The sequence below is a fragment of the Vitis riparia genome, chromosome 17 (genome assembly GCF_004353265.1).
Source record: "Vitis riparia cultivar Riparia Gloire de Montpellier isolate 1030 chromosome 17, EGFV_Vit.rip_1.0, whole genome shotgun sequence".
NCBI lineage: Eukaryota > Viridiplantae > Streptophyta > Magnoliopsida > Vitales > Vitaceae > Vitis > Vitis riparia.
In genome coordinates this window covers 18,677,532-18,700,617 of record NC_048447.1, presented here as the reverse complement: position 1 = coordinate 18,700,617, position 23,086 = coordinate 18,677,532, and the positions used below count along the sequence as shown (strand labels likewise).

The following is a 23,086-nucleotide window of genomic DNA, read 5'->3' as shown; positions in this document are numbered from 1 at the left end:
TGTGGAGCCTTTGCTTGGAAGAGCTTTTGCTTTTTTTAATGGAACCAATAATGAAACCATATCTATATAGAAAACAATAATTCCAAAGAAGAATCCTTTAGTTCTCCTACTGCTTTTGCTTTAAAAAAGACTTAGGCTATGTTTGATTCCCGGAAAGTACAAAGGAAAGAAAAAAAATGCTAAGGAAAATGATTTTCTCATGTTTGGTTGTCCTATGAAAAATATAAAAAAAAATCAAATATAATTAAAACTAATTAAAAACTTATGTATTTTTAAATTATTTAATCTTTATATTGATGAGTTAAAATAAATAAAATGAGTTTGAAGTAACAAAAAAAATAATTTATTAACTTTTAATCTATTTTTTTATTTTCCTTCACTTTTTCTTTCCTTCTACTTTTCCTTTGTATTTTCTTTCCCTCGCATTTTCCCTCAAATTTTCCGGGAACCAAACATAGCCTTAGGGTTTTTTTTACAGTTGTCTGCAGATGCTTGCATGGTCTTTCCCTTTAGAAAAAGCCAGGCCTTGCCACCAAACAAGAAAGATTTTGAAAGCAGTTGGATCTTATAATTTAACATCATAAAAAATATTTTGAAGTATTTGACAACCTCATACTCGGAGAAAAAATAGCAGAGCTGATAGAAATGCTAATTATATTGGAGATACTAATAAAAAATTTAATAAAGACTTTTGCCCATTGTCCAAGATTCCTTTGTGAGACGAATGAAATTCTCAATGATATCGAACTGGCTTCTATGATTGTTTTCACATAACTTGAGTAGACAATAGCCGAAAGTCTCCTTTGGTTACTATAGCCGCTTGATTGTTTATTTACTATGAACCAGAATAACTTTCTTTCTTGTTTAGAACTTAAGATTTATGCATATCGTGTTTGATTTCTTGACATATATCAGTAACCTCCTTTCCATTGATAGTCCTCCTAAGTCGATGGTTTTTACTTGAAAATAAATAAAGTATGGAGACCTATTAACATAGATTAAGCAACTACTAGATCCTCCATCTTATTGAAGAATAAAATACTTTGTTCCTGGGAAGTGAATGAAATTAAGGTATGATGATACTACTTGATTAGTGATATATCTTTGTTAGGTAAATACCGAAAAAATATATTTCTATGTTATAATCAAACTTTTTTAAAAGGAAACAAAGTTATGTAATATTTTGATTGATTTCTATTATTTGACGTTTCTCTACTTAGTCATAATTTTATTTTTATTTTTTTAAAATTTAAGGGTGTGAATCAAGTGAAATTCGTGATAAAAAAATGATAAAATCTTTTAATCCAATGGCCCGTCATAATAATTGATACCAAGAATGTTGGTTTAAATAATATTTTATTTTTCTATCAATAAATACGTGGTGAGGTTGACAAGCATGGGGATTGCTCAATTTTATCGTTGTTGCATGCAATCTCTCGTAATGGACAACACCAGAATCGACCTTTTCAACTTAGCCCTTCATTTGCTTTTCTCTGAGAAAGTAGCAGAAAATGGCCTCTTCCAGGAAGTGCTTCCAGCCCATTGGGCCTAATCAGAGAAGCTGCCCGGTCTCACCATAATGTGGGCTTCGTCCAGCATAGAAATGCTTATCAAGATTCATTCTTTCAAAATGGGAGAGATTTCTCTTAAAAAAAAAAAATAGAAGAAAAAATTTAACTTACACATACTTTCCTGGGGCCCACTCCAGGATTGACTTCGTTGTGCTTCAACAAAGATGAATATGAGAAGATAATATATAGGTTTTATTTGAGAAGTGTTTTGAAAAGAATTTTGGGAAAATATTTTTTTGAAAACAATTTTTTGTACATCAAAAGTTTATTTAGAAAATTGAAATATTATTTATTTATTTTTTATATTTTTACTAACATTTAAAAAAAAAAATCTAATAATTTAATGATGTTTATAGAAGATTTAATCAAAATTCTTGAAAGCTCGTGATAAAATCTAAAAAAAAGTATAAATGCTAAAATTAGTTGTGAAAATTTAGGTATAAATGAATTTGATGGAGAAACAAAATAATAAGATTAAATTTAATATAAACACGATAAGATTAAATAAATATTTGATATAACCTGATTCATCAAATACAAATCTATTTTTCGATTGTTATTTTAAAATGACTGATTTAAATAAAAAATATAATTTATTTTTCTATCATTATTTCAAAACCGCTGATAAAAAGAGAAAAAGCATGTGCTTGGTTTTGAAAAGTAAAAAAATTGTTAAAAAATAAAAAAAATTAAATATAAATAAATTTTATATATATTTTAATTATTTAGTCTTATTTTTCCTTAAACCAAACGTAGGTAGGGAAACTACAAATATTTGAGAATTTTCGAAGCATATAAACTATAAAGAGAGAGGAGATTGGGAGTGACACGCCACTAGTGAACTAATTGGCTCGGCCTCTCTCATACAAAACAAAACCAACACCCACCCACGGTACGCAGTCTAGGTTTCGGAGTGGGCAGGGTTACTGTGTTATCCGCTTCTCCTTCTCCATCTCTATCTCTCCGTCTCTCCCATGGCTTCGTCATCTGCGAATCTGTGGGTTTTGTTGGGATTGGGATTGGCTGGCGTATTGTTGATGACCAGAAAGCTTAAGAAAACCATCAGAGAAGATTTTGGCGCATTCGTCCAACGTCTTCAGCTTCTCCCTCCGCCCCAGCCCGCTCCTCCCAAAGCTCCTCATCCCCTCACCAACCTCTCCTTCGCCGTCTCAGACGTGTAAGAATCCACTCCCTGCGCCCTTTTTTTTTTTGATGTTTGGTTCCAGAGAAAATGAATACTCTGAGAAAATCAAAGGGCGTTACTGTTTATTTTTGAGTTTCTATTAAGGGAATTTTTTTTTCCTGATCTTTAACTAAGGGGGAGGGTTTGGTGAAAGAATAGAAAAGAAAGTTGAGATTTTTGGTTATTTTTGTGGTTTGGGACGCGGGTGACCATAGACCTCCATTGAATTTGGCTTCATACAAAAAATGTGTAGTTGATTGATTGTGGTGCGTTTTTAATGATTTGGAAAATCCAAGGTTCAACATATTCCGACCCTTGTTGGGCGGTGAAGAATTTGGTATGGGAAATGCAGGAAGCTCATCACAACTCTGCTAGCGTGTATGTGTGTGTGTATATATATATATATATATATATATATATATATATATATATATATATATATATATATAAAATCGATCAGAAACCCTGGATTTTGAATTTTAACTCCTTTTCTTTTACTAACTTTTCTGAGCAAACGAACAATCTTGATTTTCTGAATTAATTTTCTTTATTAATTTGGAGTGTTTGTATATTGAGGGGCTTATTAATTCAATTAAGATGCATCACTGCTTACTTTTTATGGCTCCCTTTCAGTTGTCAATAAAGTCCAACGGTGTAATGCTTTATTGTAGTAGTTGATATTTATGCATTTTTTTTTATCTTAAAGTACTTGGGATTGGGTTAGATTGTACATTGAGGGTGGTTCTTTATCGTAGTTAGACTTCACATTCCTCTGGCTAGGGCAGTTAAGTTTGTGCCGTGTGGATTGGGTAGGCTCTCGGTATGGTGCGATTGCAGGTTTTTCTGTCTTCGCGCCTTTTTTGTCCTTTCTTTCTTTGTATACGGGCGTGTATACTTTCTTTCTTTTAATACAATTCTTATTTACCTACCAAAAAAAAAATACTTGGGATACTTTACTATTTTTACCATCTAAAGGACTTGTTGTACGTTAAGAGTTCAATTTGGTGATTCTGGTGACCTTGGTCATATCATTTACAGATTAGCATGTGTGAAATATAATGTCAATGGATGTCCTTTTTTGGCCTTGTATACATCGTGTATACTTTAGGCACTTTAAATACATTGTGTATCTACTTTTGGCACTGCTTTAGTGAAAACATTTTCTTATTATGCTTCTCAGATTTGACATTGAAGGATATGTGACTGGGTTTGGCAATCCAGACTGGGCCAGGACTCATGACACAGCTTCTAGGACCTCTCCTGTGGTTTCAGCTCTTGTTGAAGGAGGTGCCACATGCACTGGGAAAACTGTTGTGGATGAAATGGCATATAGGTTTGTGGTGGCTTCATTAAGTTCTCTTATAGGGCTCAGTTCAATGCTGAACGATGTTGCTTATCTATTCCTCTATTTTCCCAAGTTTCAGTGGTATCAGACATGAGCTTTATGTTTGCTGTTGTTTAAATTTTTTAATTTCCGATGTTTTTCTGCATGATCTATTTTCAGTATCAATGGAGAAAATAAGCATTATGGTACACCCACCAATCCTGCTGCTCCTTCACGGATACCAGGAGGATCCTCCAGTGGAGCTGCTGTGGCCGTAGCTGCAAATTTTGTTGATTTCTCTTTAGGTAGGTTTCTTAATATCCGTTAAATTCAATCCCCTCTTATTGTCTCGTTCCTCTTTTTTTTGCTTTCCTTGAGTTTAATTGGTCTTGCATTTACTTCTAGTTTTCTACTTTAGTAAATGGATCTCCTTTTGATTTTTTCCAAAGTTTGAGGGGATTGAGACAAGGAGATCCTCTCTCCCCTTATTTGTTTGTGATGGCCATGGAGGTGTTTAGTTGTCTCTTGAGGAGGGCTATTAGCGGGGGCTACTTATCTGGTTGGAGGGTGAGAGGTAGGAGTGGTGAGGGGATTCTGATCTTGCACTTGTTATTTGCTGATGATACTTTGGTGTTTTGTGAGATGTCTCAAGACCAGATGACTTATCTAAGCTAGCTTCTCATGTGGTTTGAGGCTTGCTCAGGTTTGAGAATCAATCTGGAGAAAAGTGAGTTAATTCCAGTGGGTAGGGTGTATAATGTAGAGGACTTGGCCTTGGAGGTGGGGTGTAAAGTGGGTGGTCTCCTTTCCCGCTATTTAGGTCTTCCTTTGGGGGCTCCCTTCAAATCAGTGGCGGTGTGGGATGGCGTTGAAGAGAGATTTCGAAAAAGGTTAGCAATGTGGAAGAGACATTATATCTCAAAAGAGAAGGAGACTCACTCTAATTCGAAACACTTTGTCTAGCATGTCTATCTATTTCATGTCCATTTTTTGCATGCTAGGACAAGTGAGGTTGAGATTGGAGAAGATTCAGAGGAATTTCTCTGGGGTGGTGGAGCTTTTGTGCAGAAACTGCATCTTGTTAGGTGGAACACAATTTGCTTTGAAAAAAGGAAAGGTGGTTTGGGTGTGAGAGATCTCTCTCTAATGAATATAGCTCTCTCAAGCAAGTGGAATTGATGGTTTGCCAATGAAAGAGAGATCCTTTGGAAGCAAGTCATCAGTCAAAATTATGGTGAAGAGGATGAGGGGTGGCGCTCCTGCAAAGTGAGTGAGATATATGGTGTGGGATTGTGGAAAGCTATTAGGAAGAAGTGAAATTATTTGAGTGGTAGGCTGGCCTACCAAGGGGGTAATGAGCAGAGAATGAGATTTTGGATGGACAAGTGGTGTGGAGATGAACCACTTTGTGAGTCCTTCCCTTCCTTATTTACCATTTCTTCGTCTAAGGAAGCTTGGGTGGCGGATGTTTGGAACCTTGATGGTGATGGGGATGGATGGACCCCTCTTTTCTCAAGGGCCTTTAATAATTGGGAGTTAGAGTTGGTGGAGCATTTTTTGCAAAAGATCCAAACTTTTAAGGTGCACAGGGATGCGGAAGATAGAGTGATTTGGACAATTTCAAGGTATGGGACCTTTTCGGTCAAGTCTCTTTATTCTATCTTGGAGCCCGAAGTTTCTCCTTTGTTCCCTAGTGGTAGTATTTGGAGATCGAGCGTGCCTCCTAAGGTAGCTTTCTTTGCTTGGGAGGCTTCTTGGGGGAAAGTCTTAACTTTGGATCAACTTCAAAGGAGGGAGCGCTTCTTGGTAAATAGGTGTTTTCTTTGCCTCTCTAAAGTAGAGACGATTGATCACCTTCTTCTTCATTGTGCAAAGACTCAAGTTCTTTGGAATCATCTTTTCTCCCTCTATGGTGTGTCTTGGATTCTTTCTTGTTCAATAAAGGAAACTCTTCTTGAGTGGCATGGGTCGTTTGTGGGTGAAGCTCGTAAAAAGGCTTGACAAGTGTCTCCTTTATGTATATTTTGGACGGTATGGAAGGAAAGAAATTTGTTAGCGTTTGGTAATAAAGAGCTGTCGCTCCAAAGATTGAAAATTCTTTTGTATGTAATCTATGGTCTTGGGTTAGGGTGTCTATAGATTTGAGCCCTTTTTCGCTTGTAAGCTTTATTGATTGGTTAGGCTCTAAGGAAAGGCAGGTGATGTTTTTTGTTTCTATCCCTCTCCCTCTAGTTTAAGCCTTTTGGCTTTTTTTGTATACTTGTTGTATACTTTGAGGACATTGTTTTTTATGTCCCTTTTTTTCTTTATATACAACTTTTCTTTATCTATCAAAAAAAAAAAAGTAGTCTTGCATTTACATTAATAGAACTGTTAATGAACATCAGTTTGTTAAAGTGTGTGTGGGGTTAGGAGAGTGGGGTGCCTCTTTTCTATGATCGAGTTTATATCTTATTTCATCTTGAACCTTGATGCTTTTCATCTTGCTTCATATCTTTTTTAAATCTTGGGTTAGAAGGGCTTGATATTGACCCGTGTTTGGCGCTATATTTTTGTCAATCTTCAAAGCTGTGCTTATGGGGTTATGGAACAGCTGTAGGAGGTTCCTATAAACAAAATAACCTTAGTAAGTGTATTCAGAAAAGGTAATTATTTTTTTTTTATGGGCATATAAGAATATACATAAAGAGTGCCAAACTAAAGTGGCGAACACAACATAATGGAAGTTACAAGTGAGAAACAAAAAGACCAGCTACAGTAGCTACGACTCTACTTTAAGACTTGGAGCACAACCATTCTGTAAAATCTAACAAAAAAATGTAGACTTCTCTATCATCACCTAGAAGACACCCTTTATACCCATGAACGAAATAGTACTGAGCAAAGTTTTTAAAGGTGTTATTCAAGTGTGCATCAAGGTGCACTTCAGGGCGAGGTGGCTGCCAAACACGTTGAGGTGTAAGAAAAAAACGTCAACCCTAAAATGCGTATGTATGCCTTAGGGGTTAACGTTTGGTTGAGGCGCCCCTCAAGCGCACTTTTCACGCCTTCTAGGTGAGGTGTAAGCCTCAATAAAGTTGCTTATGTGCCCAGAAAGATAAAAATAAAAATAAAAATTGAATAGAAATGGATTGAGAGAGAGAGAGAGAAGATCCTCATTGTTTCAGTCTATGTTTGCTCTCATTGGGGTTGCCACTTTTTTGTTTCTCCGGTTGCAAATTTATAAATACTTTTCCCTCGTTTCTTTGGTTTCTCCGTTCATCTCTCTCATTTTCTCTCTCTGGTTATGTTTCTTCCTCTCTTCGTCTCTCTCGTTTCTTTGTTTTATGTTTTTTTTTTTCCTTTTATTTGTGTGGAAAAAGTCAAACCAACATCAGCCCTATCATGTGCCCTTTTAATGCATCTAAAATTCTAAATCATTATTTCCTATATACTATTTCCAATGGTTGTATTTCTATTTTTTTTCCCTTTTTTATAATTAAATTTGTTGAAAGAAATTTTTTTCCTTTCCATGAAATCATTTTCAAATTTGTAAGAATATTATAATGAAAATAGAAATGCATGTCACTTACTGTATTAATTATTATTATTTCTTTTCTTATTTTATAGTATATATATTTTTTCTATATTTAATTTTATGATTTAATTATTATTTTGTATCAAATAAAAATAATTATGTATTGCAATTATTAATGTGGTTTTTATGAAAAATGAATTTATTATGAAATTTATTATTTATTTAATTTTATTTTATAGATTTAAAATTATTTTAATAACTATGAAAATTAGAGTCCTAAAAGGCTTACATCTTAGCACTAAAACGCTTCGCCTTATGCTTTCGCCTTTAAAAACTTTGGTAAAGAGGGAGTCGTTCAGAGATTGGATAATGTGTTACTCTGCTTCAGAGGTTCTCTAGTTTTGTTCCGTCCATATTGTCCAAAAAACGCAAAACCTTCCTTCTTTTCTTGCCTACAAAGCTTCCATATCAAACCATTAACAAATCCTTTGCTAAAAATGGGAGAACCCATGAAATGCAAAAAAAAAGAAGAGAAAGTGTCATAACTTTCTAGCTATCCCATAGTGGATGAGAAGATGATCTACCGATTCATTTGTAATTTTGCACATACAACAAAAACCCCCCAAAACCCATCCTCTCATTTTGAGTTGGTCCATAGTTAGGATCCTTCCCCAAGTTGCTTCTTAAGCAAAAAAACTCACTTTGCTAGGAGCCCAAGATCCCCATACTATCTTTGAGGGGAAAGTCACTTCACCCTCTGCTTCTAATGCATCATAGAAAGTCATTGGGAAAATTAATTGTTGAAAGATATAATGTCTGATTTATGATTTTTTTTTTTTGTAAGGAAACATTTTTATTGTATCGAATTGGTACATCAATGCATTGAAATGGTAAATACAAAAAAGGATAAACAATCCTTCTAAAATGTGAAATTGTTGATCAAGTAGTAGCATAGTATACTATTATACTATAAGTCCAGACACTAAATTATCTGCATAAATTATAGGTACAAAAGCAATACATGTACAAACCACTCTACACGCTCGAGGAGGGAAAAAATTCCCAACAAAGAAAAACAAAACTAAATATTTTGCTTCTTGTTGGGTTAATGGGTATGTAGCTTGATTAGCTCAGTGAGGAACCCAAGAGAAGGAGCATGGAGCATCCCGCCTCATTGGCAATACTTATAATCCTGCTAAGCCAACCATTGATCTTCGATGCACCTTTCTCTCTATTGGACTTACATGAAATAATAAGTGAATCTCCCTTTATACTTAGATTGGAGAGATGCAAAGCTACAGATTGCAGGAAGTTCTCCAATAATGCGGGCCACTCAATAGCTAAATCCACTCTAATAGGTTTTGAATGAAACCTTCTACAGCCATAGTATCTTTTTATACTAGTAGAATGTTTAATTTTACTTTTAGCAGGAAGAAGGATAATAGAGAACAAAAAAGTGATGGCTGCATATCAATTTTCCAAAGCCCAAACATTATACAATCCCATGAATGCTGGAGCTTTTTGGAATGGGAGCCAATTGGGAAGTCTGGCGGGTCGTGGTTCTGGAATGGAATGGGAGCTTTTTGAACAATAGTTGTGGTTTTGGTTTAATCCTATCTTCACTAATACTAACTACTTAAATAAATATGTTGAACATCTGGGTGTATTCTTTGATTTGTGATAAGACTTGAAAGTTTCATATACCTCAATTATGGATATAGAATTGTCTAATATTCCTTTTAACTTTGAATTGTAGAACTTTTTCCTTCTTCTTGAGAAGTTCAAAACTTATTATATTGTTGATTGGGACTTGCTTTGGAGTATTATGTGTATATGACTGTAATTGAGGTCTTGTTGTGTAAGATGGTTACTTCTATTGTCCTGTAGGGTGTAGGCAGGGTTATTTCCGTAGGCTGAAGATGTTGCATAATGGCATTGGAAAAAGATGGTTTAATCATTCCCAATAAGCTTATTAAAAATTCCAATGAAAGATAGAGGTGTTAATGCAGTTTCATCTTCAGGGTGCTTATTAGCATTCTTGGTGGTCATGTATGTGTTTGATTTGATGAATTTAATTCTTGGTTTTCTTTTGTCACCTGTTGGTTGTTCACTAAGTGTAAGGAGAGGGAGCCTTGTGAAGTTTTTGTCCTTATGAGGTGGGTTATGAAAAGGATTATTTGGTTCCCTTTTTATAGCTAGGTTGTTTATTGTTTCTTCATACTCGATGTGACTTCGCCAGGTGATGGGGATAGTTATTGATTTTAGAAAGATCTCCTTAACCAATATAGTTGGTTTTACTACTGGGAAACCACCTTTCTGCCACAGCCATACAACCTGTGAAATCTCTTCTTTGGCCTTTACTTGATGCCTTTATGCATGTATATACCAATACTTCTACGATTGCCATAATTTAACCTCAATAGCAAACTCTACCCGATAAATCAAGATAGTAAAAAAAGAGTAGTTCTTGCTGCCCTATGCATTCTATGCACATCCAACTTAGAACCCAACAAATAATGACCAAAAGTAATCTATATCTTGCCCTTTAGATGGGACTTGAACTTAAACCCTGCCTCATAATCGGGGTTTTTCCAAATAAAATTACATGCGGATTTTCCGGAGTGCTAAGTATAGGAATGCCAGCCAACCAGTTCTAAAAGAAGCCTGTAGTGATGAAAAGAAATGAATCCTGTCCTAAATATCCTTTGCTGCAGCTGCTTTCCTTCAAATTGTACAATTTCTTCCCAGCCAAATGAACAGAAGAGTAGCCTCAAAAGCTTAGACTCTAGAACCTTGCCTTTCTTCTCCCACCCAAGATTCCAAACAATGCCCTTCATCATGGACCTGTTTTCATGAAGGACCACCAAATTCATCATTGTGGTGGTGAAAAGACATTGCCAGAAAATATGCCACATGACAATGGAGGAACAAAAGGATCCACCGCCAATTTATTGCCATCCTTACAAATGTGGGATTGCAGATTGATGTAGTATTGTGCTTTGTAAAGTAAGAATAAAATATAATATTTTAGACTGCATTATTGAGGCAAGGGTGGTTTCTATACTGTTGATTAATATGGGCCTTTATTTTGATTTGTTGAGTGAAACTGACCATTATTTATCCTTGTGTTCTATATTTCCTACAGTTCTTGTGTGTGTGTGTGTGTGTGTTGGCATCATTGAAATGTGAAAAAAGTAATGACTGTTTGATGCTATTTAGTTTGTGGGGCAGTGTTACATGTCTAGTTTGGTATAATTCAGAAAATGCTTTTCATATTGCAGGCCTCGATACTGTTGGGGGAGTGAGAGTACCTGCTGCATTTTGTGGTGTTATAGGATTCCGGCCCTCACATGGGGCGGTTTCTCACACGGGGATCATTCCTGTTTCATCGAGTCTTGATACTGTTGGTATGTATGAGCAGCATTTGTTGCCAACTAAATGCAATGATGTGGGTTTTTTTTTAATTCTCCTGTACCATTTGAGCTTGGGTTAAGGAGATAATAATACTCTAGTGCTGTAACATGTTCTTCTCCTTAAGATCTCACATGATATGAGTGTGATTAATCATTGTTGGAAAGTGATACTCTTAAATTATTTACCCTCAGAAAAGAAATGTAGAGCACATTTTAACTTGCTCTAATTGTTTGGCATAGTCATGTTGTATATTTGTGGAGATTATCATTTTTTTTTAATAGGATATATTTGTGAATTAACTAATGTCTAGTTAGTTTATTTAGGTTTCTGTTTCACTGTGTTTTCGCAATCTTTGCTCCATAGGGAAAAAACAATATAAGTAACCTTATAAGCTATACAGATCGACTTGGCTCTATCATTTAATCTGGGAACCCATTTTGAATGATTCATTTAGTCTTGAAGTTTAGCTAACCTATCAAAAAAAAGAAGAAGAAAAAGTCTTGGAGTTTAGTTTCTTCACTTCTCCTTTCTTTGAAATTCTACATTTTACACTTCTGATGGGTGAATCTTTGATTGTTCTAGATACTGAAGTGGTAGCCACAGTTTGGTCAGAGAATTTGTACCCTCTTTGTTGACTGGTTACCATGATTCTTATTTTTTATTTGTCCTGTCTTTTTAGTTATTGCTTTATGTATTGATCTCTTTAGTTGAATAGATTCCTTCTAATACTTCACTGCATGTAACCTTTCAAATTTACTCTTGCAGGATGGTTTGCTAAGGATCCTAGTATACTTCGTCGTGTTGGCCATGTGCTGCTGCAACTTACATATGCTGTTCAACGTAGTCCTAGACAAATTATATTTGCTGATGACTGTTTCCAATCACTAAGGATTCCTGTTGACAGGGTTTATCAGGTGGTGCTTAAATCAACTGAGAAGCTGTTTGGAAGTATGTTTTCTTTTCTTTGTGCCCTTTTAACATAAGTTATCGAGTAATCCATCTATCGTGATATTTGTTTTTTCTTTTCTATTTGGAATTTCTCTGCATAACTTCTCGTTCATGCTTCTTCAGGACAAGTTCTGAAGCGTGAAAATCTTGAGAACTACTTAGATTCTAAAGTTCCAAGCTTGAAAGCATTTCATAGCCAGAAAACAAATGGTGAAACCAGAAATTCTTTGATAAGATCTCTTGTAAAAATTATGCATTGTCTTCAAAGGTGAGGTTGCTGCATTATGTTATAGGAAAGTAATTATTTGAAATAATTACATTGTCCTTTCATGAGGTTGAAATCTTTGTTGATACGGATATTTTGATCCTTGATCTTGCTTCATCTTTAAGAATCTGAAGATGTATCTGATTGATGTTGGTTCTTGTAAAATTGTTTTGTTTTCTGAGATGATCTGCCTTAACATGACAGACCTAGCATGACAGTTGGTCATTGGAACTAAATTTTTGGAAAATGGTCCTTCTTGGGGGTTACTTTTGCATTTCTCCAACCTTAGGTTGATATTTTCTGAGGTCTTGAGCATACTCTCATGTTTACTATTGGTTTTTATCATATGTTTGTTGTTTTGCTTGTTCCTTCAATAGTGTATTTACTGTCATGTTTAATATTGGTTTTTATCATATGTTCATTTTTTGTGCTGGTTCCGTCAATAGTATATTTACTCTCATGTTTTATATTGGTTTTTATCATGTGCTTGTTTGTTTGGTTTTTTTTTTTTTTTGTGCTGGTTCCTTCAATGGTAGAAATCTGTGTCTCTATAGTTTGCTCTTTTTGAGCTAATCTTTGTTGTATTGTTGTTTTTTGCAATGTTTTCAGAACCGGACCGATTATTGAATCAGAAAAGTTACCGGTTCATGGTTCACTGGTCGGACTGACGGTTAAATCGGTGACGTCATAAATATATAATTTATAAATTATTAAAATTTAAAATAATTATAAAAATAAAAATAGTAATTTATATATTATATAAAAATTAAAATTTTATTTGAAAATCATTAAATTATTTTCAATAGTCATGATTCTTCTTTAATCATGGAAGAAAAACTCACATGCCTATTTAAAAATTAAAAAAAAAATGGCAAAAACATGGAATGTGAGTTTTTAATTTTTTAAATTATTTATTTGTTAAAAAAATATTTAGAAATTCTTAAATTTATTCTAATAAATTAAATTTTTATTTTTATTTAATTTTTAATAAATGCACATTGCCAAATGCGTCCTAGGGTTAAAGAGGAAAGGGCAAATCCTCTGAAAAGCAAGGGCTTCTCACTCTCCATTGCTCTCTCGTCTTCTTCCTCCTTCCCATTTCTTCTTCCTTCTTCTTCCATGGCTTCTCATTTCTCTCCCAAACCCAGTTCTCTCTCAGTGCCACCACACTCCAGTTATATTCTCTTTCGGCGATTCCAACTCTGACACTCCGGACTCGTCGCGGGGCTTGGCTTCCCAGTCAACTTCCCCAATGGTCGTACCTTCTTCCGTAGATCAATTGGCCGTCTCTCCGATGGACGCCTCAATCTTCTCTGTAAGTCATTGCACCCGACCACTACTTTGGATTCTCATTTCTTCTTCCAGTGCAGGGGGTGGGAGGGTGGCTTCGTAGGAAGAAGGGTGGGGTCCTGCTGGCGGGAGACGGTGAGGAGGGGGGCTTTTCCAGCGGCGGGGGACGGCAAGAAGGGGCTTTTCTAGCGCGGGGTGGGGGTCCTGCCAATGGGGTACGACGACAATGGAAAAAAAAAAAAAGTTGAATTGGACGGTTCGAGGGAAACCATCCGGTTTATCCGGTTCACTGGTTAGACCACCGGTTTAACCGGCCTAATTCCGGTTTGAACACTTTCCGGTTTAAATGACCAAACTGAACAGGAATCGTGACCGGTAGGCGGTCAGACTGGCCGGTCCGGTCCGGTTTTTAAAACCATGGTTTTTTGTGGCAATTGGCTATGGGGCAGTTGCTTGTTCAATCATATGTCCTTTGGATGACTTACTAATCTTTTAAGAACTACCTATGATGTGATTGACTTGAGTCTTGCTGTTTAGGTTGCTCTCATGTTTCTTGGATCTGCTTATTCTTGGAGGCAGCATGTATTTTCTGAAAGTGACCAGTGAAATCATTATTCTCTTCTTTGTCTGGTTTCATCAATTTAAGTTCCTTTTTGCTGTGGGCATAATAATGCACGTCCTTTGGTTTTGGCATATAATCCTATGAAGTCTGTCAATATGGTTTTGTTTCCATGGTTGAGCATTGCATACTTTTCTTTATATCATGAAAAGAATTCTGAGTGTGTCAGAATCTTCTATTTCGGTCATTTTGATACTTTCCTGGGCTCTGTGTAAGCTGAAGCTTGTCTTGTTCTTCTTAACAAAGGCATGAGTTCAAGCATAATCATGAAGAATGGATCAATTCAGTGAAGCCTATCCTTGATGCTTCTATCTCATCACAATTACATGATGTATTGGAGGAGGCAGATACTGAGATTGAAAACTGTCAATCAGCCAGGATGGAAATACGTTCTGCTCTTAACTCTCTTTTGAAGGTACTGAATGTATACTGCAGTGAGTGGTACATACTGCAGAACATCTATATCATTAATGAGTCATCTAATCATAAGTACTGAATTTATATCATATATGATTCTCTGGGTGAACTTATAGTAGAGCTGATTTTATGTGATCGGTCTTTAGTTTGGAGATGATTCTTTATGTGCAGATAGTAATATATAGGTGATTCCATCTTTTATGTAGATTAGAAAGAGAAAAAAAACAGTCCAAAAACAAACATTAAGGGCATATAAATCTCAAAGGGAGCATACTTGGTCAACCTATCGCCTATTTAGTCTGTCAGACAGAGAGTCCAAGTATAGGAAAAACCCAACTCTTTAAGAACTCAATAATCATTCACGGCTATACATACTATTTGCAAGGACCTTGCTTCTTCTCCAAGACCGAAGCTGAACCACCTTCACAAGGATGTTATTAGGTCCAACGAAGCAGCCTGCTCCAGGCTTTCCAACATGCTAATAACTCTTACCTCAATAGTCAACCTTCCCCCATCAGTTGTAAAAATCCCTAATCAATCTGCTCTCATGATCTGGGAGCTCACCTACTATAACCATATATACCAGATTTTTCCAAAGAGCATCCTTCAATATTAAACTTGTTGTGGGTTCTGCTTAATATGCAACTTTGGAACCCTCCAAAATTAATTTTGCTGTGTGTTTCCATGCAACTCTTCAACCCTCCTACTTGAATAAACCTAAGCCCAATCTAACATGATCACATTGACCATTGTGCTGGGGAAAGCATTCACCAGCAGTGACTACCACCCGAAAAGAGGAAAGAAAATAGAACAAAACCTATAAAACTTCACATGCCTCCATCTATCCTCAAAGATTCTAGTTTTCCTCTTTAGCCAAATCAGCCATGGTAAGTTTAAGAGGCTCACACCTCCAGCATTGCTTCCAAACCCCAAGAAAGTGATCTTCATGCTTTGCACTTGTTTCAACTATTGTTAAAGTAATAGATAATCAACTGCCTTTCCACTGTTTAAGCACCTGATAGGCTGATATAATACTTGGACCTTAGGACTTTAAAAGAGATGTCTTAGCTACAACTAATTGTTAATATTAACCCTTACATTAACAGTGAACTAAGAAAATCCTGGGCTTTTGGTGGATTTTTCAAACTTCAAATTGAATTGTCTTGACAAAAGTGATTGAAGCCTTAGATTAGAACAAAGCCTGAAACTTAAAGTGGTTGGAGACTTTCTGTGCCAATGTTTTAATAGTAGGGGAAGGCCATTAATTTCATGCTCCACATGATTAGGGAAAAAAAGAAAAAGATTGAAATTTCAATTAGTAGAGGGTTCTGAGTTATCACAATTCATGAATGGCAGAGATTGCTCCAAACTCAAAAAGGAAATAGAGGCCAAAATATAGATATTGTAAGAGTGGTCTCATCACCAAAGATTTTCCTGAAATCGGATCTTTATACCATCACCAATAGTAGAAGGAATAAGAAAAAAACTAGGAAACCCTAGGGCAAAAGCTTTACGGGGATCATGGTGTGATAATCTAACCAAAATGTTGGTATCCCCATCCATTAGAGTGTGCTTTGTAGATACTTCTATTGACCTTGTGCTCAAGTGCATTGCTTTTCATAAGAAAGCTCCCTAGCCATTACCTTAGAAGCTCTATTCCTAAAAGAAACTTTACCAAAGACTTGAGCTCTTTATACGACTTCTATGCACCACAATCCCTTCTAGCAAGTCTTTTATCTTTTGCTTAGAATATCAATGTTCTCAAAACATGCACAAAAATCGTAAAAGGAAAAGGTGACTGCAGGTTGCCTTTCCTAAGCCCTGAAAAAGTGTCTACCTAACCCTTAGCATAATGATTAGAAAAATTTATAGTGTTGTTCAAGATGTATCTAGCATGAAAACCTTCCCTAAATAATACTTCATCCTCTGATACCAAGTATTTTATTATTTTTTTCATTCTTCTCCATTGCATCCCCATGAAAGAGCTTATGATTACAATCTCCTTCTTTGATCCATTTTCACTGTTAATTTTTCCTCCAAATAACATCTCCCTTTAGCAAGAAATAATTTAACTCCAATTTCCAAAGTCAGATCTACTGATCTGTAATTACCTTCCTCTATGTTCCTGTGCATATACGCCCATGTGTCCCAATCAACTTCTCCACACTGATATTTTTGCATAATATGCTGAAGATGGTTCTAAGCTACTTAGTAATAACCTTAAAAGCAACTGAATTTTTGGAAACCAATCTGCATCCCATAGATAAAATTATGAGTTTCGTGCTTTCTTAACATGTTCAAAAAATCTTGTGGATGTGCCTTTAAGGCCCGACTCAAGTGGTAAAGGGTTGGGGAGGATTTGTGGGAGGTTCTAGATTCAAGTCCCCTATAAATTTGCATATAAAAAAAAATGTTGTAGATGTGCACCTATCTTCTTCTATGATATACTATTGATAGACTAGAGGGTAGTAGTTGCTAGATTATTTAAAATACAATTATTAGATAATATAGGAAAATCAATATTTTTTATGTTTGGGTCATTTAGTGACTAAATTAGAGTTCATTTGGAGTTTTGGGATTCATTGAGTTAAATTTTAATCTTGAGGGCCACTTTGATTTTTCACCTGGCAACTACAATGATTATTGGATTGGTTAGGAGAGAATCTGGGGTCCAGTTGAACATTCTTCCAATATCCACTTGCATCCCAAAGAAGCCTATTGTTTTTAATAAATTGCATTTTTCTTGGAATTTACCTCTTTTCCATTTCTGTAATATCATATATCCATATGCATGATTCATCATCAACAAAATATGCGTTCTTCCCCTGGTAATAAGTGACATCTCGGTCGGTACTTGCTCCCCTAATTTTGTTCTCTTTATTTTGACATGTGACTGCATGCTGTCCTTATTGATAGTGTTCTCTTAATTTGTTTATCTGGGACTCTCTTTGAAGTATGCTTCTGTTGCTTGTTAATTTTTGGACAGGATGATGGAATTCTGGTGATCCCTACTGTTGCTGACCCTCCCCCAAAACTTGGTGGGAAGGAGAGTTTGTCAGAGGAATACCAGAACCGTACTCTTGGTCTGTTGAGTATTGCTAGTATGTCAGGTTGCTGTCAGGTTAAATTCTCTCTCACTCCCTCTTTTCATGTTTGAAGGGTGTTGCTTTTCACTGGATCTGTACTCTTCCACATTTTGAATATTTAACATTGAAATACTTGCAGTAGTTGGTTGAGTTTTCTGTGTGATGATGAATTCATGATACTTATTTTCTTTGTTGGTGTTTCTACATCTTGTTTTAGGTCACAGTACCATTGGGACTTTATGACAAGTATCCTGTTTCAGTATCTTTCATGGCTAGACATGGGGGTGATCGCTTTTTACTAGATACAGTGCAGACCATGTATGCATCTCTTCAGGAGCAGGCTGACATTGCTGCAAAGTCCAAACTATCAAGCAATGCTGTTGACCGGGAAACATGTGCTGAAATTGCTAAAGAAAAGGTACCTTTTTAAATATATTTTTGAATGTAAAGTTTGTGATCTGCAGCTTATTTAGCGAATAATTCTAATAGGACCTGCAATCAATCAGGGTCAGATCAACGTAATAAGGCGTCTTAAGGCAAAATTATAAATGAATCATTTTATCTATTATGTTATTATAAATCGTATTATCTATCTATATGCATAAAGAATTCTAATCTAAAGTTCTTTCTTGATTTAAATTGAATGAAAATGAAGAAGAAGCTGATAGGAAAAAAATAACTAATCAAAGGTTTAAAGTTTAAATCCATATTTGAATTTTTTTTAGTGGGATGAAAATAAAAAAAGGAGGGCACTCACTTGAAATTGCATCTCATTGGACAATGGGACCAGTTTTATTGAGGCCTAATTGAAACTAATGGGGTTTCCTTTTAAGGGGTTCTCATTGGTATTTGTCATATATTAAAATATGACCTGTTAGAGACATCTCATAATGCATATAAAAAATTACCTATCAAAAAAAAAATCTTTGTTTTTAGCATACCAATTCTTTGTATGCTAGGGTAGTCTAGATTCTCTGATGGCATTCTCTTGAAGGGTTTCTAGTTTTCACACTTTTGAATTGTCTACTAACAATTTGCATGTATGAAAAAGTTTTTGAAAAACGAGAAATTGTTTTATTTGCTTTCCTATTTCTTTCTGTAAACCTGGCATGATTGTTTCTTTTATTTGGATGTATTTAGCATGCCTGTTATCTTAGTTGATAGCTGACATATTTTGGTGTTTTAGGAATTTTCTCTGTTAAACGCCTCTGAGTCCTTAGTGGCATTTGGATTGGCTGTCAGCAAGCCTAAAGGAGCAGATTATTTTTTTACAATTTCATTTAAAATCTTCTGGTAGCTTACCAAAGTAATTTAACTTCGAAAAACTGATTATATTCCACAATTTAGGTTGTGAATAGTACTAGATGGGGGGCTTTAATTTTCATCTGCCAACTTTACGCATTCAGTAGAATGTGGAGTTCTTCAAATTTCCAATGTATCAAAACCAACTTCAGTTAAAATGAAGAATTGGCTTGGAGAGGAGCATGTGTGAATGTTAAGAGTGCCTTAAATGTAAATGTTGGGAAAACCAATCTGTGTAACTGATTAACTTCTTATTTTTGCTCCTGCATCTTCTAAACTTCTTTTTTACTGCTTATTGGGAATGTTGTTGAAGGAAACAGGAGACAACACATAGGGAGAGCTATATTAGAGAATGAGATGCCTGGTAAACCTGAACAAAAAATAACTTTTGTTGCCTATAAAGATTCAAATTACAGGGATTAGTTGAATGATAAGTTTGGATATAGCAATTTCATAATATTCTTCTCATTGGAATGTTCATTTTTCTTTGGATATTCCGTAGTTAAAATATTCTTCACCAGTATATGAACTATGTGCACATCCTTTTTTAGTTCTTAATGTGATAGTCTGCTGTTAAGTGTTCTACATATTATTTCGAACGTCTTAGGCAACTGGGCAATTACTTACAATCAATCCAGAAATGGGCTATTGAATGTCTATGCTTTTCTTTGTACTTCTGTGTGTTTTCTTCTCTGAAATCAATTATTTTCTTGTGTTTTCTGTTCTTTGATTAGGGTAATCAAGCATTCAAAGATAAACAGTGGCAGAAGGCTGTCAGCTTCTATACAGAAGCCATTAAACTTAGTGGCAATAATGCAACATACTACAGCAATAGAGCTGCAGCATATCTGGAAATGGGAAGGTATTGTTACTTTATTGAGAATTTATGAATAATGGTTTTTTCAATGTGCTTAACAAGTTCCCTTTTTGTTTATCCAGTTTCCTCCAAGCTGAGGCTGATTGTACAAAAGCAATCAATCTTGATAAAAAGGTAAGTTTCTATCCCCAACCAAATCTTTTAGTTGGCGTGCAGTGGGTTCTTTGCCTAATGTTTTATGCCATGTATAGTGCCCCATCACTTTTTACATTAAACATGAATCACTTGATAGCAAAGATGCATATGCATGATATTTTTGTACAGTTACTCACATGGGTGTCCCAGTGGTAAAAGGGGTGAGCCTGGACTGAACCATAAACTCAAGCATACTGATTTCCAACTCCCAAGGGTGTTAAAACACCTGGGTTTACCTACTAACTGTGTATCGTGTGCATTCAGGATTTTCCCTGAATCCTTGTGCCCAATGAAGAATTGGGGCATGGGTGTTTCCCTCATTATCAAAAAACTATTTTATTTAGCTAAAGAGAATGCTCATATTTTAGTTGTCAGTGTTTTTTGTCAAACTAGGTGAGTATGCTATGGTGGACAATAGAAATTCAAAGTTCTTTATAATTGATTTGCGATGCCAGTTAGTATTTTAGGCCATATGGCATTCATTTAAGTTTTTATCTTTAACTTGTAACATTGAGCACCAGGCCATCAAATATTATAGTATATGTTGTTGTTGCTGCTGTTTTTTCCATGTTTGTTTGGGTTTAACTTCAACTAATAGAGGAATTTCTGTTTTTTGCCCTCAAAAGGTTGCCTTCAAAAGGAGTTTGCTTCCATGGATATTCTTTTCCTTGACAGCTACCACAGCTTTAGTATATTATGAAATCCCCTTTTTGGACATTTGCCTCTTAGCCATTCCTTCCCTTGTGTAGATGCCTTGTGCACCAGACCATGGTGTATTAGATGGAATTATTATGGAAATATGTATTCATATTGGCCTGAACAAATGTTTCATATACATTAAGAGAACTCCTTTGTAGAAATAATATATTCACTTTCTCCTTAAGCAAAAATTTCCTCACGTTCACCACCAAATTGAAGATTGTTGCTATGTTTGACTACCATCAACTTCAAGGAAAGGTGTCTTTTAGCAACCAGCTGAATCACATTTGAGCTACTGTTGGCCTATATGGACCTTATTTTCTAAAAATTATCCTGTTTATTTATTTATTTATTTTGCATTTCTTGTGTAAGCCATTCATAACATACTCTATTATTTCTGGAACTCTTTACTCCAACTTTTTCCTGTGAACTAGAGGTTAAGTATCAAATATACAATGTTCTATTATATGCTTGGAAGCTTTCCTATAGGAAGTGTATCCAGTGAATATTTACATGTTTTCTGGGTCATCCCTTTTCCAGGTAAGTAGCCTAGATTAGTTTGCTTGGGAATGTGACTTCCAGGTGGGAAATAATACTTTTGGAACCTTCAAGAGATAAATTATCAATCTCTCTGAAGAAAAGTAGTAGGTATTTTTTCTGTAGATACTTGAAGAAGCAAAGAAAAAGATAATTGTGTACTGGTTTCATGCCCATTGGAAGTTGCACATTCGATTCTAGTGGCCATGGACCCATGATCCCTTGTTCCATGAATTTGGTTCCAATTAGAGCCTATTTTCATTTGTGGGAAATGTCTATCTACTGGCTATAGCTAATTGTGCATACATGGCATGGACAATAGCTACATCTCCTGTGTTTCTTGTGCTGCAACTGTATAGCTTTTGTTCTGACTTTATCTTTCGTAGTACAAGTTTCTTGTGCTGTAATATGAAATGCATGGAGTTCTATGTTATTGATACTGGCCTCCTCTGTGCAGAATGTGAAGGCCTACTTAAGGAGAGGCACGGCAAGAGAGATGCTTGGCTATTATAAGGATGCAATTGAAGGTGAGTCGATTCATTGTTCATTGAATGGAAATGTGCGTGGTTTGTGTTATGTATTTGTATGGTTCTTCAGGCACAAACAATTATGGAAGAAACACATCCTCAAATCAGAAAATGCTAAATGATACCGGTTTGCAGATTATAGGAAAATTATAACACTTGAAATCATTACAGAACAATTGCTAGTTGAAATTGCAGTTAAAAAAATTACCAACAGATAGTGCTAGATTTGATTTCTTATTCTTTCCAGACTTCAAATTCATAATATATCTCATTTAAGAGCTTGTTGAAGCTACGTTGACCATAGTTTGCTTCTGGGGTACACAATGCAAATTTGTTTTGATCCCTGAATGTTCTTGGACTAACGTCACTTTCACCCTGCAGATTTCAGATACGCACTTGTTCTTGAGCCAACCAATAAAAGAGCATCCCTTTCTGCTGACAGACTAAAGAAGTTATTTCAGTAAGTGATTGAAGTATAATCAAGGCTTCAGGAGGCTCAGTGTCACAGAAACAGGTCTTCCTCATTCATTACCTTGCCTCATTCCATTCAGAAAGATGATTTTGCCATACCTTCCCAGCAGCCCCACAGATCTAATTCTTTTTCTCTTGGTTAAGGCATTGTGAAGGCCTGGAGTAGTCACTTGATCTAGTCGCCATTTTGGCAGCTGTAGTATATCGCTATTGCTGGAACTTGTAATTATGGTTCGATTTTGTTTACTCAGATATTTACATTCGGGTTGTAATTCTAGCATTGAGCTGAGGTTTTATACTTTTGATTTTGGTTGAGGTGATGAAATAATTTTTCCCTTGATTAGTAGCTGTTCATAGATTTTTAGCTCTTGAATGAATGCGAGGAGTCTGGTGGCTCTCCGAAAACTTCTCAATTATTTCTTTAGAATGATTCCAAAAGGACAATGTCGCTGACGGTAGGATATTGTCTCTAATTTGTTTCTTGTCAGTTTTGGCATGTTAATTTTAATAATCATACAATCAGTATGAATGATTTGGATCTGCTGGAGATGAGTTTAGTCTGATAGTTGATAATTCTGGATTTTTGAATTGTTTAGCATTGAAGTGATTCATAGATCTCTCTATTAGTTAGGGGGAAAATCTGTGTGAATCGAAAGGGATTGTGAAAGATGTTCCACTAGAAATATCATCTTTCTAAATGGAATGGGTAATGACTTAGGAAGATTGTTTCCCTCATTCCCCATACTAACACGCACGCCGCGTTATTTGCTTTCGGGAGGAGATATTGTTGAACTAACGTTCTGATGGATAGATGAAGGGGTCAAGAGGAAAATGTTGAATGGATAAATGCTTGAATTTGAATATTCCAAGGAGGAAAATTCATTGAAAATTTTTCTCAAGGTTG

General features: G+C 35.6%; 1 protein-coding gene across 1 annotated transcript; it reads left to right on the top strand.

Annotated features, from left to right (window-relative positions):
* The first annotated feature begins 2,420 nt into the window (after positions 1 to 2,420).
* Positions 2,421 to 22,598, top strand: LOC117904572 (translocon at the outer membrane of chloroplasts 64). The gene is made up of 13 exons (XM_034817247.1): positions 2,421 to 2,748; positions 3,935 to 4,087; positions 4,259 to 4,383; positions 10,877 to 11,002; positions 11,775 to 11,957; positions 12,081 to 12,225; positions 14,378 to 14,546; positions 17,535 to 17,669; positions 17,852 to 18,052; positions 19,671 to 19,798; positions 19,876 to 19,927; positions 21,642 to 21,711; positions 22,093 to 22,598. Exons 1-13 carry the CDS (start codon positions 2,546 to 2,548, stop codon positions 22,173 to 22,175), a joined length of 1,773 nt encoding a protein of 590 aa, XP_034673138.1. The 5' UTR covers positions 2,421 to 2,545; the 3' UTR covers positions 22,176 to 22,598.
* The last annotated feature ends 488 nt before the right edge of the window (positions 22,599 to 23,086 follow it).

Excerpts from the sequence above, each read along its gene's own strand:
- LOC117904572 (XM_034817247.1), top strand. The coding sequence starts at position 2,546 with ATGGCTTCGTCATCTGCGAATCTGTGGGTTTTGTTGGGATTGGGATTG. Across the intron at positions 11,003-11,774 it reads ATCGAGTCTTGATACTGTTG|GATGGTTTGCTAAGGATCCT; the intron begins GTATGTATGAGC and ends TTACTCTTGCAG. Across the intron at positions 14,547-17,534 it reads CTCTTAACTCTCTTTTGAAG|GATGATGGAATTCTGGTGAT; the intron begins GTACTGAATGTA and ends ATTTTTGGACAG.